Genomic DNA, 27783 nt, shown 5'->3' on the forward strand with positions numbered 1-27783 from the left:
CTAAGTAGCCCACTAGTATTTATGGGAATTGTTGGGTAGGCAAACTACTTCATATGCAAATAGGCCATAATTTTGGTGGAGTTTTTGATATTTGTCATTTTTACAGACATCAGTTATCTATTATAATGGAATTACAACCCATGATAGGGAACTTATATGTGCAAAAAGAAAACTTTGGAAACAGTATCTTGAATTACTTTAATAATGTGATTAATTTTTTCTTTGATATCCAAATTCCTGTTGAGATTGGAAAATGAAAAATCACTCACATTGTAAAACTTTCTATCTTCACTGAAAGCTCTCCCTGTCATAAATTATATAGCTGTATGTAGATGCAAATGGAGCATTTCTTCAAATTAGGATTTCAATTCCTTTCACATTATAGCACTTGCCCATGCATGACCTTCAAAGATAGTTCTTTTCAAGTATTTCCAGATGTGGCAGGCAGTGCAGTATCAAGGAGATGCCATCTATGTGCATGCTATAGGAATGCCTCAGTCAGCTGAGGATCAAGTCTCAAGGTCAGAGGGGAACTTAAAACTCACTTAGTTCAACTATGTGCTCTCCTTGCTTGAAGCATTCCCAGGAAGAGAGAGACTGACTCTGGAGCTTGCTGTGTAGGTTTTAATCCAATTCTTACCTTTGGCATGATGCCAGTTAATCTGTTACTATGCATACTTTATTTTCCTCATGTATAAAATAGAAATGGTAGTAATAGGGCCTCTGTATAATATCATGACCAAGATCAGACGTCTTACTAGATGAAAAGATTTGGAATCATATCTGGTACCCACTCACCCCACCTTTCTTCCTGCGTGAGTGTCTAGTCATAGCTGGGGCTCAAGGGAGTCTACAGTGCTATTTCATTAACACAGACTATTCATGATGCCTTTCTTCCATTGTGCCAAAATCCATCTCCTTGAGCTTTCTCCTCCCTTTCCTATTCCATCCCTGGGCATCAGGCAGAAAAGAGGCTTCATCATCTGAGTTGGCTTCAAATGTTTGAATTCAGCATGAGTTCCCAAAACACATGTTTGGTAGGGACTTGAGGATTTATTAGGGCTACCAACATAAGTCACTTGACAACATGTTTTCTCATGGTTTAAGAAAGGGGATAATATCAGAATAAAGATAAAAAATGCCAGTCTTGTTCTACAAATGTTTCCTTCACTGATTAAAATCTTTAGATACACACACATGCATGCACACATGTGCATGCACACACACACAAACACACATAGCCACATAAAACAATTCATCTCGAAAAATATTCCTTGTTCTTTGACTACCATTATAAACTCTTGGAGCTGTTGCAGTTCCAAATGTATATAAGTGCTTGGAACTCAATGGTGATTATTTTTTAAATTTTTATTAGTACACGTTGCAGTATATACAATATTTACATTCCTTGTGTAGAGTCAGTGCAGGTTTTCTTTAATCCCCTTGCTCTATCTTCTTCCACTCTCCATGTCTTGCTCCCCTTGCCCTTTGAGAACAATCTATCTCCACACTTCACATTATCCATCTTTTAGTTTACTCTTTACTTGTAATTTGAGTATTTCATATAAGAGAAACTACGCAATATTTAATCTTGTTTATCTTTAAACACTTAAAATTTATTTCACTTAAAATTATGGTCTCAAACTTGCATGCATTTTCCTATAAATGACTCAAGTCTATCTGGCACAGGAGTACTTCATTGTGTATAAATACCACATTTTCTTTATCCATCTGTTGATAGACATAAAGGCTGCTTCCAAGATTTAGCTATTATGAGCCTGCATATGCATGTGCTACTGTAATATGATGTCTTTAACTCTTTGGGGAAGATAGCTAGACATATCTAGAAGGGAAAGACCTGGATAAAATCAAATTTTTAGTTTTAATATTTGAGGAATCTTTATACTGACTTCCATGGTGGTCATACCAGTTTGCAATGAAGATGAAGACAACAAAGATGATATTGATTTCCACACTAGATTAAATATGCTTGGTTGTCAAACACACACACACCAGTCAAACTGTGGGCTCAGAGGTTCATCACTGACAACTATAGATTTTACATGATTGCAAAGTTACTCTCATGGCTATAGTCTTCAATGATTTCTTTTGTGAATCAATTCTATTTCTGTAGTTCTGACAGAAATCATCTTAATAATATGCTTCACCTATTTCCTTGACAAAAGATGTCTGTGAGAGTTTGAATATCTTATCAAGGTCTAAAATATTCTCTGATATAGGAACATCACAGTCAATTACCTAGAAATTCTGGGACAATGTCTTTATTTTCTTTACTTATAATTTGTTATTAATTCTCATGCTATCTTCCTGCATTTTACCTACTTTGCATATCAAAATAGATATCCTTTCTGTGCAAACTTCCTTCAATGGAACCACACTCTGTTTCATTTCAGGTATTATTTTTCTATGTTACAGTTAACTATTTTTCCCTGAATTGTTTACATTATGAGTTGACTAAGTAATGTGTAAGGATGTTGATAAAACAAAAGATCCCATCATCACTCACTAGAGAATTAAGATAGCCTGATAACTACATTTTTGCTTCCACCATTCACCTCTTTTAATCTAAAAACTGTCAGTCATTGTTCTACAACACAAATGTTTCTTTCATTGAATAAAATCTTTTATCTTGCACACACACACATGCATACAACTTTGTTCATCTTGATATGTCTTCCTTGTTCTTTGATTACCCAGCTCCAACATTTTCTTTGAAGCATTTCCTAGTTCCCTTTTTGGAGTGACAAGATCATATGTTATATTGTACAGTTTACATTTTCTATCATTTGTATATGTTTTTTCAATAAAATTATTTTATTTAAAAATATAGAATTTATTCTTGAATAATTTTTTCTATATAGCTATCATTTATCTATCTCAGATTTTGTGTACATGCTTTTAAAGGTTACTAGAATATGTTTTACCAAATGTAAATAATGATTATTTTTGGATGGTGAGATGTGGGAAAATATTTTATTACCCATGTGTATTTTCCATCATTTTGTAAATTGCATGCATTTATCATTAAAAATAATAGTACACATACTTTCATGAAAAGTTTTGAAGCTTTTTTATATTTTTCCTATTTATAAAGCAGTTATCTAAATTCAATGAAGTGAGATAGAATGGATCTGCTAATTACATATCAAATCCTTCTAAAGATCATCAGATTGAAGTAAGCAACTTTTTATAATCTTTACAATCCACACATCTATGTGGCATATATTAGAGAAACCCAGATGGTATTAAAAAGAATAGAAATGATCTACATTTTTAATCCCACTATGATCTTGCTACCATAAGACTGAATCAAGAAATAAAAATATTCATTACATAGTGAAAGAATTTCTATAATATATAATTGTGAAGACTTTATGGAAATTGCCACATTGTCCGATAGAACTGCTGTGTTTGTGTGTCTGACAAATAACTGGACCACAGCAGCTTAGGCATTCTTTATACTTTTCCATGGGCAAAGCAATTATGGAAATCCTTTTTATAGGTTCTTACAGTAGGAAATACATTTTATAAAATAAAATAATATAAGTAAACACTCCAAAGGCAGAGAATGTCTGAGGGGTGCCGAGAGCCTTTGCTATAGCTGTCATTTGAAACTAGGAAGGAGATAACATTATTTCAGTTTTTAATAGCTGGTTAACATTTGGCTTGTGTGAGCTTGCAGACAAATATCAGCTTCATCTCATCTAACTCTATCTGACTTCAGGCAAGGACAAGAGGATCAATTCTCCCTATGAGGGTGGAATGCTAAATCAGCACCTCCAAATGGGCTTCCAAGATATTAAGCCCTAAATACTCACTTGCTCTGCAGCATTTCAGGCCCTCACCAATGAGTCCTGTCTTCTCTACTTCTTCCCTTGAGGACAAGGAGACATCATAAGCATCTGCTCACCGTACAGATCACAGAATTTTAAAAGCTAGCTTTTCCCTTTGGAATCAATACATAACCAAACAAAAAGAGACAAGCAAAGATAGGAAAAACCAAAAATTTAAAAATAGTTTCAAATAGTCAACTATTTTTAAAGGAAAAGAATTCCACAGTTCTCATTTTCTTAATATTAATTTCTTCCTTTTCACTTTATCACAGAGGTATAAATCCTAATCCAGAATTGTGTGATAACCTCAGTTGTGTTAGACTGAAAGCAAAAGTAAAACAGAAACCTAATAAATTTACAGACTCTAAGTAATCCACTTGGTAATTTCCCTAAATGTCTAACCCATATATATTCAATATCAGAGGTAGTAAAACATTAGCCTTTTAGATGCCTCAAATAATTAAGTTTAAGTTACTTCCTAGCTATAAATTCTTGGGCACAATATACATTTGCTCTAAAACTGAGATTTTTCACCTCCAAACCCAACCTAAAGAAGACTGAATGTCCAATAAGACACTGTGGCACTAAGTCCTACAACTCAGTTCATTCACCGGAGTCACCCTGTGATTTACTGATTTTCTATAGTAAAATAGAGCCGAATATAACAAAGTTTCAGGGATCAGAACTTCCAGGAGTCTTAAATTTAAATAGTTTTTGGTTAAGCTCAAGAAACAGCATGATGATACTTATTGTAGAATCTGAAAAAGATAAATCCATTAAAAAAAAAGATAAGGTTAATTACCAGGAGCTGGGGATGGGGAAAATGTGGAGCTGTTGGTCAAAATGTACAACTTTCAGTTATAAAGTAAGTTTGGGAGATCTGATATATTGTAAAATAATAATGAATAATGATGTATTATATACCTGAAGTTTGCTGAGATGTTAAGATTTTTCTGCACACACACACACACACACACACACACACACACGATTATGTGAGGTAAAAGGTTGCCATTCAGCTCCTTTGTGGTAATCATTTCACAACATATATGTACATGAAAAAAATCGTCTTAAAGATATGCAATTTTTGTCAACCATACCTCCATAAAATGGAGAGAAAGGTAAAAAAGAAAAGAAGAAGGAAGGAAGGAAGAAAGGAAAGGAAGGAGGGAGGGAACAAAAATATTTTCCATGTTCTGGACATTAAAATCACATAGTTCCTCTTGTATGAGAAACTCAAAATATAAATGAAGAGTGAAATAAAGGATAAACAATAGAAAGTAAGAATGTAGATCTTTCTTAAATGAGAAGGGGGTCAAGAGGTGGAGGGAGAGGGAAGGGAAGGAAAGAAGATGAAAAAGTTCTGGAGATCAAATGTATCACATAACCATAAGCAATAATAACACATTATATGCCTGAAATTTATGTACATGTGCTGACTCCACACAAGGAATGTAAACGTTATGCAATGCAAATATATACTAATAAAACATTTTAAAATTAAATTTTAACAATTACATGAGAGCTCATGCCTTTTACACGGAAGGTGCGAGTTCCACAGTTGTGCAGTAAGTTGGATAACAGTGAGCTGCCTCCCAAGGGTCACCTGTGCCACACAAGCCAGCTTCTAGTGACAGCTGTGCTCAGTGCCAGCACTGTGCGATCGCTTCAACTCTCAGGGCCTCTGCTGATGGTGAAAATTCTCGGGGGCACCCACTGCCCCCATGTTTACCCAAAACGTGTTTGCTTCTAAGGCAATGGATAACTCTCTATTAACGTGTCAATACCAGCTCCGGAGAGCAGCTAATGGGGCTGCATGAGAAAAGGCACGTTTTGATGCTAGAGTCTCACAGAAGTGCTTCTTAGAAAACTTGGCTGATGCTCTTAGACCCCTTCAAGGAGGCAACCTGATTTCTCGATCAGGGGCGTAGAGCACCATTCTGTCCCTGCTGCCCATTGTCTTCTATACTCTGGAAGGAGAAGCGTCCAGAGATCCAGCTGGGAAGACCGAGGCCTTCACCACCGCTGAGATGAAAAGGCGCAGTTTGTGCTTGCGTGCTCGCTTACTTGCTTGACATTTCAGTACCTTCTTGCGGGAACATCCCTTCCACTCCGGCTGGCTCCTCCATTCCCACACATTCTTAGATCCTCTCAAAGAGGGGCTTAGGACAAGTATTTGAGGAAACCTACAATAGGGAAAAAGAGGACCGTGGGGTGACCGACTCAGGGAAATGTACGGAAATGTATGGAAATGTCAAGACCTTTGTTTTCCGACACCAAAAGCAGTGCCCAAGAGGGAAAATGAATTTCTTTCAAACATATCATGGGGGGAGGGGGGAAGCTTAATATAGAAGAATTTGACTGGAAGCTAAATTGTACCTCTGTGCTCATATTCTTTTAAAATTTGCTTAATGTTAATATAAATAATAAATTGATTGTTATATGCTGTCTTGCTATTTCTAATAAAAATTTTATAATGAAAAAGCCATTATGACTTACCTAATGTGTTAATCTATTCTGTTGATTTCCCCCCACTCAGAAGTAGCCTTTGCCAAATGATTAATAGTTTTTATGGTCACAATTAACCGTAATTGAAGCCAAGGAGCTCAGAAGGAAATGAGCAATCCCTAAGACGAAGCCTTCAAGTCCATAAAGAGACAGCAACATAGTAAGTATCGAGTCCACTTAACTCCTAGCACAGGGATTCAGAATCATTTTGCGGTCACCATTAAAAATACAATGCCATTGGCATTCACTTTCTTTCTTTGGTAAAGTTGAAAAAGCAGACATGTGCTGGAGCCAGTTGTACTGGGTCACAAGAAAATCAATGCTGTGAATTTCTTTTCAACTCCACATTTAGTGGTACCAAATTGGTAGCTTAACATTGACTGTGGTGGGAATGTTTACACCACAGGCATTAGCAAAAGCTACAAATTTGGACTAGGCTTTTCTTTTGTTCCCCCCCTTTCCCTTTCACTGTTTACCAACACAGATCCACTTAATGGAACACATTTTAAATGCACGTAAATCAGCTACCCATAGAAAGATATTTTGGATTAAAAATTGTCTAAATAAATGCAACCACTACCTACATAAAACACTGCTTCTCATTTCTTTCTCACCCTATGCATTATCTGCCCACCTATAAGCTTTACTTTCTGAAAATTATATTTTTTTCCCAATCTCACCTTAAATTTTCTGATATCCATTATATTTTTACTTTATTATTTTATTTTCCAAAAACTTTCATCTACTTTCACTCCTTGCTTTTATCAATAAGCATATATAATCTATATGTACATTAGATGTAAATTTTCCCTAGAAGAAGTTGGAAACCAGGTTTCCCAATGACAGTTTGCTGTGTAGAAAATTAGCAAATTCCAAGTGCAGAAACTGGCAGTGGTGGTAGAAGAAAGAAGAGAGCCGGTGTAGCAAGACAGTAATAATAGGGATCAACCACAGACTAGCTGCTCACCTATGTCAGATGTTAATCTTCAAAATTCTATTACTTTTAAAAATCAACCCTGTTAAGAATCTGTGTGTTTATCATGATTTTCCACTTAAAGTGGTTTTTTTTTATAATATTACATAGTGAAAGGGTTGATAGAACAGAGATTTGGGCCCAGTTTCCATGTATACCTCCTTCCAGTGTTCACAATATTCAGTGGTGATTGAAGATGTGTTAATGCCAGGGTCGAATGTGGTTTAAGGCCACCTCCACACAATGCAGCATGTGAGAAAGAGGAATATCTAAACACAGTGAGATACGCCCTGTACTAGTCGGAGGAGAGGAAAAATTGAAAGGGATGTGCAGTAATTTATATTTAAAAAACCCACTCTGAGTCTTGGATAATTTTTCAGAGGTCAGGATGACTTTGAACTTTCTAATAAATATGATGATTTAATTACCAGTCTGATTAAAAGTTGTACTTAACACTGGGCAGAAAAGTATGCCCTGGAGGGTGAACAGCCTAGGTGTGCTTCCTAAAACATGCGGGACTCTGTGACATATGGTTTATTTGGAAATTTATTTTGCATATTGGTTATTTGTGTCTCCATGATTATTGGTCTGACCTATGAGAATGATGAGCCCTCTGATCCCTGTTAAAATTATCTAAATATAGATATACATTTAATCTGCCCTCAAACACTGTGAAGCTGGGGGGGTGGCAGGACAAAGAGAGTTATGGGGAGGGAGAAAGTGATCAAAGTAGGTTACGTATATGTACTCATTTGCCAAAATAAAACCCATTAATCTGTATGACCAAAGCAAACAAACATTTTTTAATTAAAAAAGAAAGTGGCAAGAATAATGGGATAAGTGTGTTTGAAGCAAGGAGTGTCTTGAATGACAATGTGTCTTTTAATATAGTGTTTTTATTTTTTTTAAAGAAATGTTTGCTGTAGGATTTTGAGATACCATTAGATTAATGAATTTCACTTCTATTAGTAGTTTGCTAACAAAGTATTTTTTAAATTATGAATGGATAAATTCAATTAAATATTTGTTGAATCTGAAAAAGTAAAAATTTCCTAAGACAGGAAGGCTCTATGGCAGATTCTAGACCAACCTAGATTCCTTTTCCTTCTCAAGTTGGAATCACATCCTCCCTGGGGCTGACTTGCTAACTTGTGTGAGATATTCCAGAATGTGTGACCTCTGAGTCCTAGAATTTCTCACAATATTTCTGATCTCCCTTAAACTGGACCCTGGAAGATGACTGCACTCTGCTTGTGGCCTAGCATCTCCATGAACAAGTGTTCAGTGAATGGGTGACTGGATGGGGACTCTGATGGCCACAAAGGTCCTGTCATTCTGTACAAAATCCAGTTCAGTTAGCTGGTGAGAGCTCTTTCTGCCTCAGTTACACCACTACTTGCTGCCATGGTCTGAGTGCTTCTCCCTCCAATTCATAAGTTGAAGGCCATTCTCTAACGAAGTCATATTAAGGGAGACACTTGTAGAAGACGATTAGGTCACGAGACCTCTGCCCTTATGAATGGGGCTGGTACCATTAAAAAAGAGGCCCCTGGAGCTTGTTTATCCCTTCTATCATGTGAGGATGGTGGAAAAGTGCTATCTATGAAGCAGAAGGAGTGCCCTCACCAGACAGTTTTCTGGCTCCTTGAGCTTTGTCTCTACAGTTTCCCAACTGAACGACAAACTTCTGCTCTGGTATTTTACAAACTACCCAGTATAAGCTATTTTGTTATAGAAGTCAAAATGACATGATACCTACTAATCACAAAATTTTGACAGAAGAGAATTTAAATAACGGACTGTTTCAAAAATAATTTTATCCCCGTTATTTATAATCATAGCACGTTTTCCCAGAAACAATTATATAAATTATTGTTAGATCTTCAACACAATTTCAGCCAGATTACAAACAGATCAAATGCTAGAAAAAAAATTACAATTTTAGAATAATAATTTTTCCTATTTCCATTCTATTCTTTTTGAGTTTAACCCAAACTGACCTCATCATGGTTTCCTGACCTCCAATAAGAAATATTTTAGGCAGCCATTATGGACTAATAGGAACACTACAGCATTACTTCCACAGAAGGCAGTACAATTATGAGTGTATAAAAGTAATCATTAGTATGTTAAAAATGCTGCTAATATAATTGGGTCTTACTGCAAAATTCAGCTTGTCTTTAGTCAATAGGTTTAAAAAGGTGTGAGGGGCAGACAGTTAAGTACATTATGCATAGGAGTACAGGGCTCAGTTCCCCACACATATCCAGTTGGAAATGACTAAAAATTTTACCTTAGATAACCTCAGTCGGATTATAGTCAGTATAATCAAAACTTATAAGGCCAGTAATAATCCATAAAATTGATACAAAATTGTTAAATTGATACTTCTACTATGAATCAAATTTGTGGTATAAATATACAGAAAGAGTAAGTCTTAAAGAAAGTAATTTCAGTAAAATATTCATTTATATAATTTCACATTAGTACATAGAATGTCAACCGTTGAAAGAAATTATATTGATCTTAATAGCTCCAGAGAATATTTTCAGTAAATTCTGCCAACAGAATTTGATGTACATTTAATTATGATTGTATTTATAATTATAGATGCAATATTCAGAAACTAATTGATCACTTCATGTAGAGATCCATATTGATTGCATTCCTATACTTAGAAACAGTACAAATTTACTTTTCATTTTAGCTGATGACAGCAACACTGTTAAATAGTCTAACCTATAGCTGTGTAAAGAAGGCATACATTCTTGGCTAGTACCTACTAAGCTACATAAAACTATGAGAGAGTACTGTGCCCCAGTGTAGTACATGATTTATATAATAGTTCTTTAAATTCAAAGTCAATCATGTTACTGAAGAGTTATTTAACAACATGCGGTTTCTTAGCATCATCTTAGATTAATGATAGCATAAAAGGTAACAAGTTGTCCTTGAGGAATAACCCAGATTTGTTGATAAAAGCATTCAGTGACTCAACCCATAGATCTAATATAGGGAAATACATTTTCCTTGACTGTGTAAATTTACTCAGGGAGCTACATAATCTTAGCTCCCCTCAGAGATCTTAGAAGCCACCTGGGTCTCTAATATGTTCTTCAAAATCTAATTTACCACTGACTCTTGGTGACATTTTTAACCTACACAAATAACTTCAACATGAATCACAGTCCATAACTCTTATGCTATAAAAACTATCAAAATTGTATCAAATAGTTTAATCAGAACTCTTCTTACAAATAAGTTGAGTGAAGCAATTTACCTCAACTGGCTAAAATTTTGAAAGGCAAATTAACATTAGAATTTGGATATTGTGAGTCTTAGTATGAATTCACTTAGAGAAAACAATTATATGTTCTAATATTATTACTTACTTTCAATTTTTTAATACATTTGCCAATAATTGCTAACAAGGATAGATTTGGTAACCTCGATCTTCTTTCACTGTCCACCTGCAGATATTGTCACCATAGAATTGAGAGCTATCAATCTTGCAAGTACAAAATAAATGAAACAAAATCATCGAAAGAGTAATTAATGTGTCTACTAGTCCATTATTATTTGCATTTAGGATGAAATTGGTTGACTATCTTTTTCTTATTTCCTTTTTCAAATCTTTCCAAGAGTGAGAGCTCCTCACAGAAAGAGGCAGGTCAATTATATAAGGTTGTAGAGTGTTGGGCTGCACATCATAAATCATCTTAACATGCTTGGCTCCCTGAGTGTTCCTATTTCTTCTTCACTCTACAAAGGTATTTTCACTTCATTTATTTGGTAGGCTATTGTTTGATCTAGGCTTCATGGGGTCATCAGGAAAAAGCTATTATGATCAGCTCCAGGTGTTTTTATACAATTAACTCCTGAATTATGGCAGAATGTGCTCGTATCAGTGAAACCTGCCACAGCCAGCTTTACATCGCACATGCGCACATTACACACACACACACACACACACACCCCTACATTTTGATACTTATATTAGCAATCCCCTGAATCCATCTTTTTTGTGTGTTGGTTGTTTCCCCAGGGAGCAGGGCTTGTACTTCCTTCTTCCAGATATGCAGAGACCTGACCCAGGTTACAGACTGGGAGGCAATGAGAGGTGATAGGGGGGCTAAACAAGTTTCATCATGTGAGACATCTGCTTTCAGTAAGGTCTACACTTGGTCTCCAGGCAAGGGAAGTTAATCTCCTCCACCACTGAGGGGCTCAGAGAACTGTGGAACACAAGTCTTCTGTTTATCCATAACCTATATGTCCCAGGCAAGTCTGAGGCATCTGATTTTTTTTTCTATTTTAACCCTGATTTTGACATAGAGGGTCTACTGGAGTTGTGCATTTAATGTTTCTATCACATTCTCTCTCCTTATAACAAGAACCTAAGCCTGATTTCTTATGGAAGAGTCCCCCTCAAGACTGCAACTGAAATCCGCTGACTTCCAGAACTTGTAATAAATTGGCAATTGGTTGTCCTGGAATTGTCATCTCTTTCAATTCTGAGCATCCATCCTACTCTGTTATCCTGACAGAACAAGATTTGTTTAGTCTCCTAGAATATAAGCTGGTATCTTTGCCCAAGGAAACCCAGCCACTATGTGCTAGGGATTACCACCACTCCACTCACCAGGAACAATGACCAGCAATATGGTTACTATTACTTTTGCGGGGGGGTGATAAATCCAAATTTGAAAACCATCTTGAGTCTCTGTATTTTATAAATATTTTTATGATAAAGATTTTAGAAAGCAGAGCCTGAAGAAAGAATTCAAGTGGTAAAATTTTATTTAGGTGATACAAGCCCAGAGCTGAGAAAGTGACAGAAAAAGAAAGGGAAGCAAAGGATGATGGTGGGATGTCAGGCAAAGGAGATTGCTTCACAGCAATCCGTGAAGCTCCACAGCAGGGCACAGGGCTGCTTGCTCAGCACCTGGGGAGGAGCCACAAGTTCTCTAGAAGGAGTTGCAACTTTGGAAGGAGAAAAGGAGGCATTATCTGCCTGGCCCCCTCCTGCCTCACACTTTGTGTTAGTTACATTTCATCTTTTGGATAGCTAATTGCCTTCAGATCTCATAAAAAGGAAGACACAGGGAAAGTCAGATCTGATCCCCTAAAGCATGATGATTCCCTCACTTCCAAAAGTCTGACAGAGGTCAGATGAGAGCTAAGAGATAAATGAGAGTATCTGGGAGTCCAAGAAGGAAGATGAAGATTTTATTCCAAATGAAGACCCAGTGTCTACTCATGAACAATCCATCCATGCCCTGGACATGCACAAATCTCATCATGAAAAGTGGGTTCTCTTTTGCCCATAAGAAAAATATTGGAGACATAGTTCATATGGGACTTTATACATGGAAAAGTATGTTTGTAGGAATAAAAGAATGGAGAAGGATTAGAATTTTCAGTGATATCACTGTATGATAGCTTATGAATAAGATAAAGGGATAATAAGAAGTGAGGAATTGGCTAACTAGAGGAAATTTTCTAAAATAAGATTTGCTATGTTATGCCTACACTGTTTTTAAAGCAAAACTCTCACAGAACTTTTGTCTCTTGTATGTCTTGGTCCATTTTCACCATATTCTGCATGACCTTATTCTTCCTCATATTTTATCAACATGACCAATCACAGTCTAGCCAATTAATTCAGCAAATCCAGATACTCGAACGTGATTACACATCTTCAACCATTTTGCAAATCGGCAGAGTTACATACATCGAACTTTACTTTTGTGATAATTTAAGTAACATTAGTTGGAAGCTGATCTAATGGTTCTAAGGACAATCAATGAATGTTAGACTTCAACAGAAAATTTTAATAAGAATAAACTTGAGGGCCGGGGATTTAGCTCAGCGGTTTCACCGCCTGCTGCACAAGCGCAAGGGCCCAAGTTCAATCCCCGGTACCAAAAAATAAATAAATAAATAAACTTGAAAAAAAATGGGTCATTTTTTTGGTCATGTCTTAAAGACATGACCAATTTATGTAACTATAAATAGTTTAACTCCCATTCAAATTACACTTTTAATCCAATAGCAACTGGCACTGAACACAATTTATATAAATTGAATTTATAATAAATTATCATAATCTCATTAATAGCAAATTACCTCCCAAATGTATTAGGTACATAAAGACAAGTACCTTCCATAAACAGATAATTCATTGCTTCTTTTTGAATTTTCTCCACAAAATGGGCATTATTAACATTTTGAATGTTCAGCATTTGAATCTTACAACAAACTATACCCAGATGAATATTAAATACTAATGCAATAGATTTGTTTATTATCAATACAAGTGTAACATTTAAAGTCATCTTGAATAGGCTGTATATGTGCTTTGATTTTATATCACTACTTTGTATATGCAAACACATAAACATTATCTGTATAAATTTGTCATGAACCAGGAATTATAGCTTTGTTTAATGAATGTAACGTGACAACAGAGCATGCTATTTTGGGTCAATTAATTGCTTTTATTCTTATAAAGCAAGTTAAGATGAATTAAGCCAATTAAATTTTAAGAAAAAATTATTTATCAGTTTAGCATTGTCAGTTAAGTAATATGGCACCAGGAATAGATTTCTTTAGATTTTCTACATAATACTTATATAATAATTAGGGTGAAGAAGTTGGTGTGTACAATACTTGGTATTGTTTAAGACTTCCTCCTTCATCTTCATCACATTATGTAATAATTATTTAAGGGGTGACTTGGAATAATTTAGTTAAGGTAAAGAGCTAGGTCTTCTCAAAGCAGGATCATTTTAAGGCTTATTGATATTTAGCATAAATTTTTATTGGTGGTTTGTATGTGCAGGTTAATTACTTGTACCTACATATATTTCTTCTCGTTTCTGCAGTGAAAATTTTGAATTGTGATAAAGAACTCTTCCATATCAGTTTGATAAATGTAATTTCTGCATTTTTTTACCAAGTTTTGTTACGGAGAAGAAATGAACCAAAAACAAGCCTTCCAGCAAATTCTTCTAGAGTGCATGTTCTTAACTATGCTGAGCTAAAGGACCTCTGTAATAATCTGCTGGAATTTATGTCATCTACCTAATAATAACATTGAAATAGATAGTAGATATAGATATAAAATATTAGATATAGATATACAATATTTAAATATTTAATTATATATGTCTGTTGTATTAAATAACACGGTCAATGAGCCTAGTAGGGCGGGTTTATAATCCCATTATTCTGGGGGCCTGAGGCAGGAAGATGGCAAGTTTGTGACCAGCCTGGGAAATTTAGCTACTTAGGGAGACCTTGGCTCAAAACAAAAAAGAAAATGAGCTGGGGACGTAGCTCAGTGTGAAGGCCCTGTGTTCAATATCCTGTAACATACACTCCAATAAACAAAGAGACAAGGTCCACAAGCAGGCTAATAACTACTATAAGTTTTAGAGATTAACATAAACTATATTTTGCAATATCTGCAATTTAACTGTAACATGACAGAAAATACCTAATGTCTACTGATGAAAATCTCAGGTACTATTAATCCTTCTGTAGGTGCTTTCCATGATCATGACTAAGAGTAACATTTCATTTACTTATTCAGATCTTAAAAATTAAGTGAAGATACTTGATCTAAAATGAGATGAAGGGGTTTGTTTAGAGTTACAGCGAAAATAGTTGTGATTTTAACTCTGCTATGGTTTGTTTTCATCAATCCCATGAGCATATTGTGAGAGTTTAGTAAAATATCTCCTGAAATTTTCCATCAGCATAATTTGATGTGTGTGTGTGTGTGTGTGTGTGTGTGTCTGTGTGTGTGTGGTCCTGGGATTGAACCCAGGACCTTCACCCTGAGCTTCATCCTCCAGCCCTATTTATTTATTTTGAGGCAGAGTTTCGCTAAGTCCCTACACTGCCCAGATAGGGCTCCAATTTTTGATCCTTCTGCCTCAGCCTCCCAGAGTACTGAGATTATTCATGTGGATTATCACATTCAGTTTAGATGTGATTTCTAATATTGCACAAGAGTTTCATCTACTCTGTGTGTATGTGTGCATGTGTGTGTGTGTATTCTGTGTGGATTAGTTTCCACTTCCAAAAGCTCCAATGGTCAGGTCATAAATTCTTCAGGAAATATATATTTCATATATAACTTCTGCTTTAGGAAAATCTTAGTACATATGGCACTTTGAGAACTGGATAAACCTGTTTATTAAATACTGAGACATCATCCTACTGCAAAATAAATGCCTTTTGATGTTAACACAGATGTAACCACAAAATTATAGATGTATCTAATATCATCATGTAAATTTTAATAAATGCAATTCAAACTGGCAGTGCTAGCTACCTTTTAAAAGAAACATTATCTTCATATTCTCAATTTCCTAGTTTTCCCAGGGTTGATCCCTAAGTAATTTGATTACATCTACAAACAATTTAATTTATATTTTAAAAAATCACCATCCGACCAGCCAGTATATCAGTGTTACCCAGCCTCTGAAGCATGGAGACATATTTCATTTGAACCTACATCCATCAAGTGAGCTCCATATGTCAGCTCAAGGAGTATTAACTTTAACTTTCCCATGGACGGGATATTCCATAAAATCAACGCTCCTAAGACAGTTTCACAGTTCTTGTTTTTAATATGAAACTGAAAAGTTAATTTAAATGCATACTGCGGAAGCTTAGTTTTATTGAATATGTGGAATATCAAATACATATAATTGTAGACTAACATCTGCTCTGTTTGGATGTGTGTTGATGAGCACTGTGTGCATGGGCTTGCTGTGGCCTCAACAGGGAGCACTTAATTCTAGTGGATCGTGGACAGGGAGAGCAGTCCCAGGATAGATGCAGAGGAAACTGATGGGAGGGATCTGAAGATGTGGGATGATACCACAGATAATGTCAACAGCTTCAAAACACCACTGAAAGGAATGATAAAATGTTCGGGTGACCAATCCACTAGTCACCCTGAGTCATCCCTACCCAATGTATATATGAATCAGAACACCTCACTGCAGCTCACAAATATGTACAAATATTATGTGTTGCCTTAAAAATAATTTTTTAAAACTTCACTGCAGCCTGGCACTTACCATTACCACCTAGAGTTTGCATGCTCCATTTTATCGTCATCACTACCAACCTTTCCTTGAACCTTAAAGGTTCCTGCAATTCTTAAGGGAATTTCCCTCAAGCCTCTCTCATGGCAATTGCGTAGATGAAGTACACAGTAATTTATTACTTGATCTTTCTTTTTCCCTGCAGAATAGAGCTGATACTTGTGTTCCAACTGTCTGGTCATGCTAAAGGGATACTATTACATATTTGAGAATGAAAACAGTTGTATTCCAAGGGGGAAAAAACAAAAGAACTCTGGAAAATAACCTACTGCAGAAGCAAATGGAAGAAAGAGAAGCAGAATATATTTGGATTTGCCAAGGTCACACTGAGTCACAGACATGGCCATGGATCGCAGATAAATGGGACCCTTTAGGTTTTCCAAGATAGAGAATTCAATCAAGCAAATTGCCGCATTTCATTCTAACTCCTTTCCCTTCTCTGACTTCTTTATTTTGTGAACACTGAAATCTTGAGTTTCCACCCTAAATTGTCAGTCTAGATACTATTTGGACCTGTGAAGTCTGGATGGAAACCAAACCCCAGTTAACCACAGTAAAACTGCCCTCTGTGCAATTCTAGAACTTTTTACCATTTCCATTTTCTTGAGTGTGTCTTTATACATTTTTATCTACCCCCCAAAAATCTTTTTTTGCTAGAAATTCTGTGGGTAACATATGTCCTTAAATGTTCAAAAGAATGTGCCCTGGGGCTTAAATCTCAGACCTCTTTCCTATTTGCCCTTCCTCCCTGGGTAATCTTACCCAGCATCGTGGCTTCAAATATCATCTCTTGATATTATATTCAGTTCCAAATTCGATCAGAACTCCAGATTCATATATCAGACATGTAGAAGTATCTCAACATCAGGCTTCACTTATCTAAAAGTCATAAAGGAAATTATTACCTCTCACCCCTCCTACTGTCACACAACAGCTGTTCTGTGCTTTATCCTTCTGGAGATTTTATAGGCATTTGATAAGACATACACACATTGTGACAAGCAGCCTCCAGAACAGTCACATGTGGTTCCATCTTTCATATACAAAGCCTTTTGTGATCCCCAGGCTCTGACTATCTTGGCTCTAACTAGTAGAAAACATCAATTTTGAGAGGAAGCCACCTCTGAGATTAGGTGACCAAAAATTGCAACTTGAGTTTTGCTAGTTGTTTTCCCTTCTTTCTGGACTTGATGGAACAGAACCAAAGAAAAACCATGTGACAAGGAGCTAATAGCAGCCTACAGCCAATAGACAGCGAGGACCTATGCCCTTCGCTCCTCTACCCTGGAGGAGGTGAACCCCACCAACAAGTGTATAAGAAAGCTTGGAAGCACTGAGCCTCATCTGAGACTCAGCTCTGGTTGGTGCTTCTAGGAGACCCTGAAGCCAAGAATCTGTGGCCACATTCCTGACCCACAGAATCTACAAGATAACAAATCTGCTTTTTAAAGCTTCTATATGTAGAGTGATTTGCTACACAATTCATATACTTTTGTCATTTTGTTTTTATACAAATTTGAGTATGCACCATTCTACACTTTCACTTTGCATTAATTTAACACTGAGTGATCAACATGGACAGTTTTTGAGGACTAAACATCCACATAAGTGAGATAAGTGATATCAGAATAGGTACTCCATACATAGTGGCTGTTATTTTATTACTTAGACTTATCTCTGCCACAAGCTTAATCACCCCACAGAGCAGTGACAATAACTACAATAGCCGTGAGAATTACCACCATGTTTGTGGCTAAAACCAGCACTGTTTTGACACACCAACCACATTTCTGCCTCAGGGCCTTTGCACTTACTGCTCCATTGCCTGGAACTGTCTTCCCATAGGAGTCAGCCTGGCACTGTGTCTCATTTTACTCAGACTTCAGTTCAAATATCATCTTTTCAGGGAAATTTTCAGCAACTTCCCTCTCTAAAATAACACCATCTCTCCTTTATCCTGACCCTGTTTTGACTTCATAGGTTATATTATAGAGAACAAAAATGCAAAGCCTGAGATCCAGGAGCGGATCTGACACTCACAGGTGGGCCTTGATGCTCTCCTGTCTAAGACTCACAGAACACAAACATCAGACAAGGCCACCTTGTGAGCATGATGAAATAAGACCAAAACCTTTTACACTTTACCTAAGCACATAGAACACAGTGTAACCCAAAATATTCCAAAACTTCTTAGCACTTATCTGCAATGAATGATTGCTGAACTTTCACTGGTCCCAGTGTTGGCCTCATTCTGTTCTTTGCTTCTAGGTAAGAGGCACTGGAATTCAAAATCTGCAGAGAATTGTCCCACCTCCCTGACAGCATCCGGTCCAGAGCACAACTCTTTCTTGAAATCTACCGGAATCATATAACACACGCTCAAGTCCTAACAGGGTTTGCTATCATGTTGCTATTGAGACATCCTGAGGTTCCCCACAGTATACATCATCCTCCATTGCAATGAGCAATAAACCCAGCTGTGTTTAACTAAAAGTGTGTTGGTGGCAGTCTTTAGTTGGAGGACATGAACATTACTTAAGATAACTGTTTACTTATTGGTTAAGCATAAAATCCAAAAAGGTGGAGGGAATTTTGCTGTGTGAGTTCAGTACCCTATCTCTAGCATGAAAAAATGCCCAGCAGGGTTCAGGGATCAACTCATTTTTGTAGAGACATTGAAGCACCCCTTTCTCTTTTCTCCTAAAACCTGTGACCCAATGCCATACATCGAGTGGTCATCACAGACAGTTTTAGAGGTCTTCACTAAAGAACCCCTTGTCTCTTTTGGGTAAGGATTCTGTCTTAGTCATGTTCCTGCTGCTCAGACATCATATCTGACACAATTTGAAGGAGAGGTTTATTTTGGCTCACAGTTTCAGTCCACCATCAGCTGACTCCAACCCAGAAACAGGGTGGCAGAGGGACTGGCAGACCCAAAGCTGCTCATGCTGTGGTAGCCAGGCAGCCAAAGTGAGAAGGGGGAGCCTGGAGCAAGAGAGGAGACACCCTTCCGGGTCAGATTTCCAGTCCTCCCCCCTCTCTGATCAGGCCCCACCTCCTTGCAGTGGCACCACTGAGCCAAATCCCTGGCCCTATCTTTTGGTTACCATAATTTTTATTTTTGTTTTTTTTGGTACCAGAGATTGAACTCAGGACCTCGTGCTTGCAAGGCAGGCAGTGGAACCACTGAGCCAAATCCCCGGCCCTTCAGGCACTTTTAATGTAAGTCCACATTACCTAAATGATAAACTGAGAACCTAGGGCAGATTTTCTTCTTAGATTTAGCTCAGAGATCTGTAGGATTTTCTCTCTTCTTTAATTGTTCATTAATAGGTGATAGAATTTTAAGAATCAATTTAATCAAGTTTTTAAGGAAACAAATAATTAAACCAATGGGCAGAACAGGTGCAATTAACTTCCCAGCTAAAACCAAAATAAAGTTATGGGATTCCACCATTGATCACAGCCTCCTTTCAAACAGGAACTACAAGGTTGTAATTATTCTGAGAGGACAAGTTTCAAACTGCTTCTACTGCCAATATTGGCAGTTGTGGTGGTAGATGGCTTCATGATTCTGAAGGGCTTGGGAGCATCAATAATTCTTTTTCCTGAGTCTGCTCCATTTTTAATAAAGTTTCCTACTTCCTTCCAAGATCTTAATTTAGGCATCAAGTGTGCCTGCAGAGGTTTTCTTTAATATGTTCATTATTGTGAGATACTTATTTGCATCACATATATAATCCTAGATGATCTCTTTTCAAGTGTACCTTTGTTTTTAACTTTCTAAGTCATTTTTTACAAAGGAGAAATATGTGGCTTCCAGGAATAGCAGTAGTTTCTCCCAAATAAAATTTCATTAAGCAGAGGAGCTATTTCTTTAAGGAAAATGGCAACTAGAACTGAGAAGAGTGACATGCCGAAGGACCCAGTTTCGGTGGCTGTGCTCCAGCTGCTGTCACTTTCTGGCTCCCCTGAATCACACAGCCATTATGACACCACACTGTCCTTCATCCTTGAATGTGGATGATGAGTGGCAGAAAATAGCGGTACAAATAATTACAGCCATCAAGGACACTTGCAAGCTGTTTGAATTTTTCTCTTGGCACTAAAATGCAACTTGCTGACCAGAAGTCTTGAAAAGCTACTGAATGAAATTTCTTGGAAGCTCATTTATTTTCCATTTCATTTGGGGGTCTTGAGTGTATGACTGGCATTCATGTGGAGAAAAGAAATGAACATGCTGACTTTCCTGCATGTTTCCATTTCAAGTCTTCAAGGCACCCCCCTCTGATACACACACTGTCTTCACTGCGGATGTGCTTTCCTGGTTATTATACAAAGTTCCATCTCCCTCATTTCCACCACAGTAACTGCAAGCACATTGAAACCCTACTTACATATTGCATGCAGCAACTAGGAGAAGCTAGGCCAGAGAGATTTTAGCTTTACCATTGTTGTCTTGGATTACACCATGAATGCCAGACCATCTGTCAGGGAAGGGCTGCCAAGAGTGAATATTTATCTGGCTTCTCTGTCAATTTAAGAGGACTTAGCAAGTTGGCCACCTGCCAGCAGCTACAGAACCAACCTTCAGAGAGATGACTGCTGAGGAAATGACTGAAATTGTACAATTTTCATCTCTCTTTTCACTTAGCCAATTTCCCCACATCTGCACATAATGAAAGGGGAACTGACTCCACCCCCTCTCAACCTCCACACTTCCTTCATACTCCCATACTCCATCAGTTTCTCCTGTCAAAATCCCATCCATCCTCCAGCTGAAACTACAATACAGATATAATCACAGCATCACTTCCACCTTCCCTGACCATTGGCTAAAATTATTTATTAAGTATCTATTATATATTATGCTGTTACTGCCAGATACCTAATCAATCATGGGCAGCTCTAGACTAGGAATGCAAAAGTCTGTGTAACTCACTTCTGGTGAAATGTCTAGGAAAAAAAATATCGCCAACAATCAGAACAAAAAGGCACATTTCTAATCAAATTTAGGTGGGGGAAAATGTTCATGAGCAGTATTTATTAAATTTTTCTATGGCTTGAGCCTCAGAGATATAAAGACAAGTCAGGCACAGGAGACTAAAGTCCAACACAGTAATCACACAAATCCATTTCAATGTATAATTCATGTTCCTAATGGGAAATTGAGGGTTAAACTTTAAAGAAATGATTTGAACTAAGATGCATATATATAAAAGCTAAACTACTGAATGTTCTGTCTCTAACATAAATTAAAAAGTAAGTGTAAATAAATGTTTTGCAACATAGTTCTATTTTAACTTACAATACTCCCCTCTTATCTGTGGTTTTATTTTCTGTGGTTTCAGCTACTCTTACTCAACTGTGGTCCAAAAATGTTAAATAGAAAATTCCAGAAATAAACAATTCATGAGTATTAAATTGCATGCCATTCTGAGCATCATGATAAAATCTTGTGGTGCCCCACACTATCCTGTCCAGGACAAGAATCATCCCTTTGTCCGGCATATCTAGGCCACATACACTACCAATCCATTAGTCACTTAGTAGACATCTCCGTCATCAGATCATCTGCCATTGTATGACAGTGTTTGTGTTCACACAACCCTTAATTTACTTACTAATGGTCCAAAAGTACAAGAATAATAATGCTCACAATTTTATTTCAGTATAGTATTGTTATTGTTTTGTTATAATTAGTTTTTACTCTCTTCTTGTACCTAATTAATGAGTTACACTGTATCGTAAGTATATATACAGTGTTTAGGGAGAAACATTGTATATACAGGGTTTGATATTACCTTTGTTTCAAGCATGGGCTGGAGTCTTGGAACATACCCCTTGTGGATAAAGGGGGATTATTATACTCTAATAGGCAGAGTTACAGTTTTTCATTTATTTTCCATGGCAAAAACCTTTATTTGCAAAATACTGCTATAAATGTAGATTGGTTTTATATAAAGTAAATGCTTTGAAGGAAAATGGAAGACCAGAGACATTTTCCAAGTGTTCTGTTACCCCTGGGCTCTCACACTTCACTGATATTGGAATCTCTCAGGGAATTTTTAAAGTACAGTGATATCTCAGTTGCCAAACTCAATTCATTCCAAATTCATGCTTGAACACTGAAAAGTTCAAGAATTGAATATGTTTTTCCCATAAGAAATAATTGAAAACCAAATAATTGGTTCTAAGGCCCAAAAATTACACTTATAAATTCATTTTTCCAGGACTTTAACAAATTTCACAATGATTTCTTTAACTCTGTCATGGTCCTCATAGTTTTCCTCTTAGCTTTATTGCTGGTATCACTAACTTTCTTTGGAATCATGGATACAATATTTTATGCAAATAAAGTGCAAAAATGAGCACAATGACAAATGTTTTAATGCACTAACACAAGCATATATGTTGTCTGGGTAAGAGCAATACTTAGACTGAAATGTTACCCCTTTGAGTTCACAGTGAAATGTGATGTGTGACTCGCTTTCAGCCTGTAGAGGTTTTTTCAAGTCAGATTTTCAGTTTGACTGTCGAATGAAGTTATAAAAACCAAGCATATTTCTTTTTTAACTTTGCTATTCAAGTAGTGGAAAGTTTAAGCATGGAGCCATTGGACAACCAATGTATACTGTACTAGTACAAGGATTCTGATTTTATTGGTCTAAGGTACAGCCTCAGTTTGGAGATTTTTAAAAGATCTCCAGAAGTTTAAGAATCATTGCCGTAGAAGACAAAAGTGGTTCAAGACATAGTACTGGGGAAGTCAAAAGATACCCTGAAAGCAAACATCGAGTACAGCACAATCAGAAACCCCAACATATCAAATTATGTGGAGAATTAAAACATGCTAACATGCAATTGGTAAAGAAGTATCCCTGTAGAAGTCAGAGAGGATTTGGGAAGAGCACTGTAAAATACCATACAGAGCAATGGGGCCAGTGCAGAAGATCTCCAAGATCCTGTGGCCAAGAGCCAAGATCAAAAATTCCCTTACTCAGAAATGTGCAGAAACATGAACAACAACTTCAAAGAGCCCCTTGCAGCTAAGCACTAAGACCTCAAACTCAGGCCCTCACCAGTAGTAACATGAGATCAGTTCAATACAGACTTAAGAATATAAATGAATTGCATAGGTACACCAGCAAATCAAATCAAATTTCATCTATTATCCATTACTAATGTCATTTCTTGACTACTTATTAGCTTTTAAAGTCCTAAGTAGTTTTTTTTAATATGATCAGCCAAATATACTTGAACTATATGTGGCCATCCTTCTGAAGTTCACAAGAAACAACAGCAATAACAAAATGGCTATTCGAAGACTATTACATTGGTCATTTCAAGGCAGGAAACATATGTTTCACTACAGTTTTGGACAACAGTACCAAATTCATTTCATATTAAGACACATTTTTAGCTGTTTCAACAAACCAGAATAGTCGCTTTTTAAATTTTATATTTATATGCTTGAAGTTTTCAACATGAGCTTACATCTACAGCTGAGGGAGGTTGAATCTCCATGATTGAAACTTAGGTTTAATTTTACCATATATCTAAACAGAATTTTTTTAAAAATGTTTGTGTCACACAGTGAGAAGACTTTTACATTTGCTTAAACCATACCATGCAATTTTCTGGAGAAACCTGCAGCATCTGTCTCAGACGCAGAGACAATGTATGACAAGAACAAACAAAACGCTAGCAGAAATTTTCCATGATGCAAAATGATTCGTACCTCCTCCCCAAATCCTCCCACCAAGGAATTTCTAAGATCAAAAGCTCTCAAGGATTTTATTCATTCCTTCAAATATTTTAACAGGTTCTAAATCTTCTTTTCCTCCAGACTCAGGCTAATCAATTCCACTTCTCTGTAGAGAAGTATCAGCTGGACTTCGGAGCTGCAGGATTTCAAGAACAGGATGTTAATCAGCGCTCCATTCTCCCACCATCAAGGTCTCATGGGAAGAAGACTATGTGGTCCCGCCAAGGGTTTGTACCAAGAAAACTCTATATAGCTGATGATCGTTGATATAATTCTCTGATTTATCTTTGTGTTCCCTCAACTAACTGTTGAAAATGGACCCTGAGGATGTATATGCTCACTTTAATATCTCTCTATTCAAAGTGCAGGCTGCGGACCCATAGCTTAACATCCCAGGAAGTTTGTTGCAATTGCAAAATCTCGGGGCCAACCCCAGATGGTCTGAATCAGAAACAGCTTTAACAAGATCTCTAGTGGTTCATGTGTAGGTTAAAATGAATAATCATGGCTCTTGCGTTTTGGATTTCTTTGGCTATTTACCATTTGCATTTCACATATTTAAAATTTCTGTATTTATTTTTATTTTAATTTCACGAATGGTGCTATTTGGGGAAAAACTCACATTAGGCAAAGCAAATAAACAAATGAATTAATGATTTCCCAGCTGTTCTATTTGCATGACTTGTCTTCTGTTATCTCATATCTTCTACAGCTTAAACTATAATTTTCATGCAAATTATTTCCCTTATTACATCTCACCTCTTTATATTGTCTCAGATTTCAGACATGCTTATTGAATACTTACATCTTGATAGATTTACAACAATTAAAAGACAACTACAACTAATTATCATCTCCCTTCAAGATGTCTTAGATTTACTATTACAAAAGAAGAAAATAATACTTACAAGAACAAGGGATTTCCATGTGATTTTGATGACAAAACTGATTGATAATTACAGATCTGCAAGCATATTCAATATTGCTTCCCCCTTAAAAGAGGCATCCAACTTTTTGAAACAAATACTACTACCTTTCATGAGTATTATATTACATTGCAATACATTTGTTTGAAATTGAATTATAATTCCAAGTGTGGAGTTTATTTTGTTTGAGTTGGATGTTCCTTGTGTGGGCAGTACAACATAAGAAGGTATGATAAAAATTATGCTGAATATTTAAATCAATAATGTATTATAAGGCCAGGAATATAGCTCAGCTGCACAGCGCCTGCACGGCAAGAGCAAGGTCCTGAGTTTGATCCCCGGTACAAAAAAAAAAAGTATTACCGGGGCCAGGGACGTAGCTCAGTGCCGCTGTACCTGCCTGGCAAGTACAAGGTCTTGAGTTTGATTCCCGGTACTGAAAAAATATGTATTACAATAGGAGATATATTGCCATTAATCTGCCTTAAAATACTTTCCCTAGCTTTGAATACACTTATCCTATGCTTCTTGCCACATTTTAAAACAGTTCTGAAAGTTCTCTTTCATGAGTGTCTTTAGTTGTGCTGTTATGGCTGCCTCAATGTTCTGAATTGATTCAAAACATTTACTTTTCATGGCCATTTTGACCTTAGGGAAGACCTAGAAGTCCTAAGTGCCAGATCCAGTGAATAAGGTGAATAAGGATGCACTGTAATGTTTTTATTTGCAGAGATTGCCTTAAACATTTGATCAATGTGGTGTGTTCAAAAGATATGGTGAATGTTTAAATAAAAAGTTTTATTGAAATACACATGGCCATAATTCCCCCCAAGATACTCAAAATACTCCCTCCTCACCACTTCACTTACTTTGAACACACTTACCCCACTGTTCATGCCCCAGTGTGGCTGTTACTATAATTTATTTTAATTTAAGCATTCACTGTACTTTCCAGCCACTCCTTACATCAACTTATCACTGAATTAAAATGTCAGAAGTCTTCTACATTCTGCTGGGGATTCCAATTTTTCAAATTACTTTAGAAGAAATAATTGGAAGTTGGGCCTTAATTACAGCAAAAAGTAAATATTTTGTTACTACACAATGCTGAGAGTATATTCGTATCCCTAGGTGACAAGCTTTGTTTACATGCATATTATTGATACTTGTGTTTAACTCCCAGAGATGACAGAAACAGGGTACATTTTACAGCTCAAAAGATGCTCAATCGGACTGAACATTAGCCTACTCAGCACACTGGGAGATCACTCTCCAACTTCAAAGGAGTTAACATCACGCTTGAAATGAAAGCAGAATGCTACAGTATCTCTCTTATTCAAGTTTGAAAACAAATAGAAGCAGAGGAGTGCAAAAGAACAGTACGTCAAAAAAGAAAATTCCCGTATTTTAATCACAGAGCAAGTTGATGAACTGCTGACCTATATGCATATCACAAGCCAGGAATGAAGTTGGGTCAGTTGTATTAAGGAAAATTATGTTGAAATTTGCTCTCAATTAAAAAACAAAACTAGAGGCTTGTGTTTGAGCATTTTCTTAGGTGGTATACTACTGTGGGTGTGTGCACATTTTGGAAACACATTTAAAATGCTTTTCTTTTCCTGAGATCAATACTGAGATGACTTACTTGTCAATAAACGTAACACTAAATCAGATGAGGTCAAATACAAAGGTCACCTGGTTTCTGGCTTCCTGAGCCTGGGAACTGGGACGCTCACCAAGCTACCCCACAGCAATTCGCCTGCTGCCTGGGACAGCTCACCTCACCACAGGCTGCTGCTCCTCAGAATGCATCCAGTTCAGGTTCCTGGAGTCCACCCCACCTGCCTTCCTCTAGCCAAGCAAGGAAATTCAAAGAACAGCCCTCAAGCCAGTGACTCTTGTTCTGTCTTCTGCCAGCATGGGAATGCTGATTTAAAATGGAAATTCCTGTTGTTCACGCTTAATCAAAATCACTTGATTTGCAATCTGGGCATACACACCTGAGATGATTTTTATTTTCACTAAATTTTGAGAGCTAGTACATAATACATAGAGAATGTCGATCAAGGACAGATACTTCGAGAAATTTGCCTATGTCCCTGTCTTGGGAATAGAGTATTTTGGAAACTGCTTTGGAAAAGTTAGTTGGAACTTGGGCTTTGAATTTAGTAAAATAATGTTCTCCTATATATGTTGAACATTGTGTGGAAATCATTATTACTTCTGTACTACTGTTGAGTCCTTTGTTTAGAGTGAAGTGGAATCCATAATACTAGATAGCATATGGCACTTAGAATATGCCACATTTCCCTATACGTTGAGTCTTTTGAGATGGCCAGGACATACCTGAGTGCACTTATACAGTTAGCACTGAAAGTTACTGGCAAGGCTAGGATCTATAAGATGTAACTGCCACTTAAATCGAGCTCAGCTGTGCTTAAAACTATTGAGGAGCAGAGGAAAACCTATTTCACATGGAGCAAAGTGGATATTTTTTTCAGTTAAATATTTTTCTTCTAGGAATGTACAGAGGTTAAGTATTTGTGATTAACTAAATATCAGTATTCATATTTTAATTTATATAAACAAACAAAACAGCTAACTTGATCGCATATGTGCTGTGTCCATC

The 27783-nt window shown here is 36.7% G+C and overlaps 1 protein-coding gene across 1 annotated transcript in view; it reads right to left on the reverse strand.

Moving 5' to 3' along the window:
• Positions 1-1033: 1033 nt before the first annotated feature.
• The window catches only part of Cntnap4 (contactin associated protein family member 4), a 307565-nt gene continuing 280815 nt past the window's right edge, over positions 1034-27783 (reverse strand). Inside the window, exon 23 of the mRNA XM_087204279.1 lies at positions 1034-6040. Within this exon, the coding sequence (XP_087060405.1) occupies positions 6018-6040 (23 nt within the window). The 3' untranslated portion in view covers positions 1034-6017. The remainder of the gene's footprint in view (positions 6041-27783) is intronic.

Source organism: Heterocephalus glaber, unplaced genomic scaffold (assembly GCF_053883595.1).
Source record: "Heterocephalus glaber isolate CG9 unplaced genomic scaffold, H.glaber_assembly_v1.0 deba00000071, whole genome shotgun sequence".
NCBI lineage: Eukaryota > Metazoa > Chordata > Mammalia > Rodentia > Bathyergidae > Heterocephalus > Heterocephalus glaber.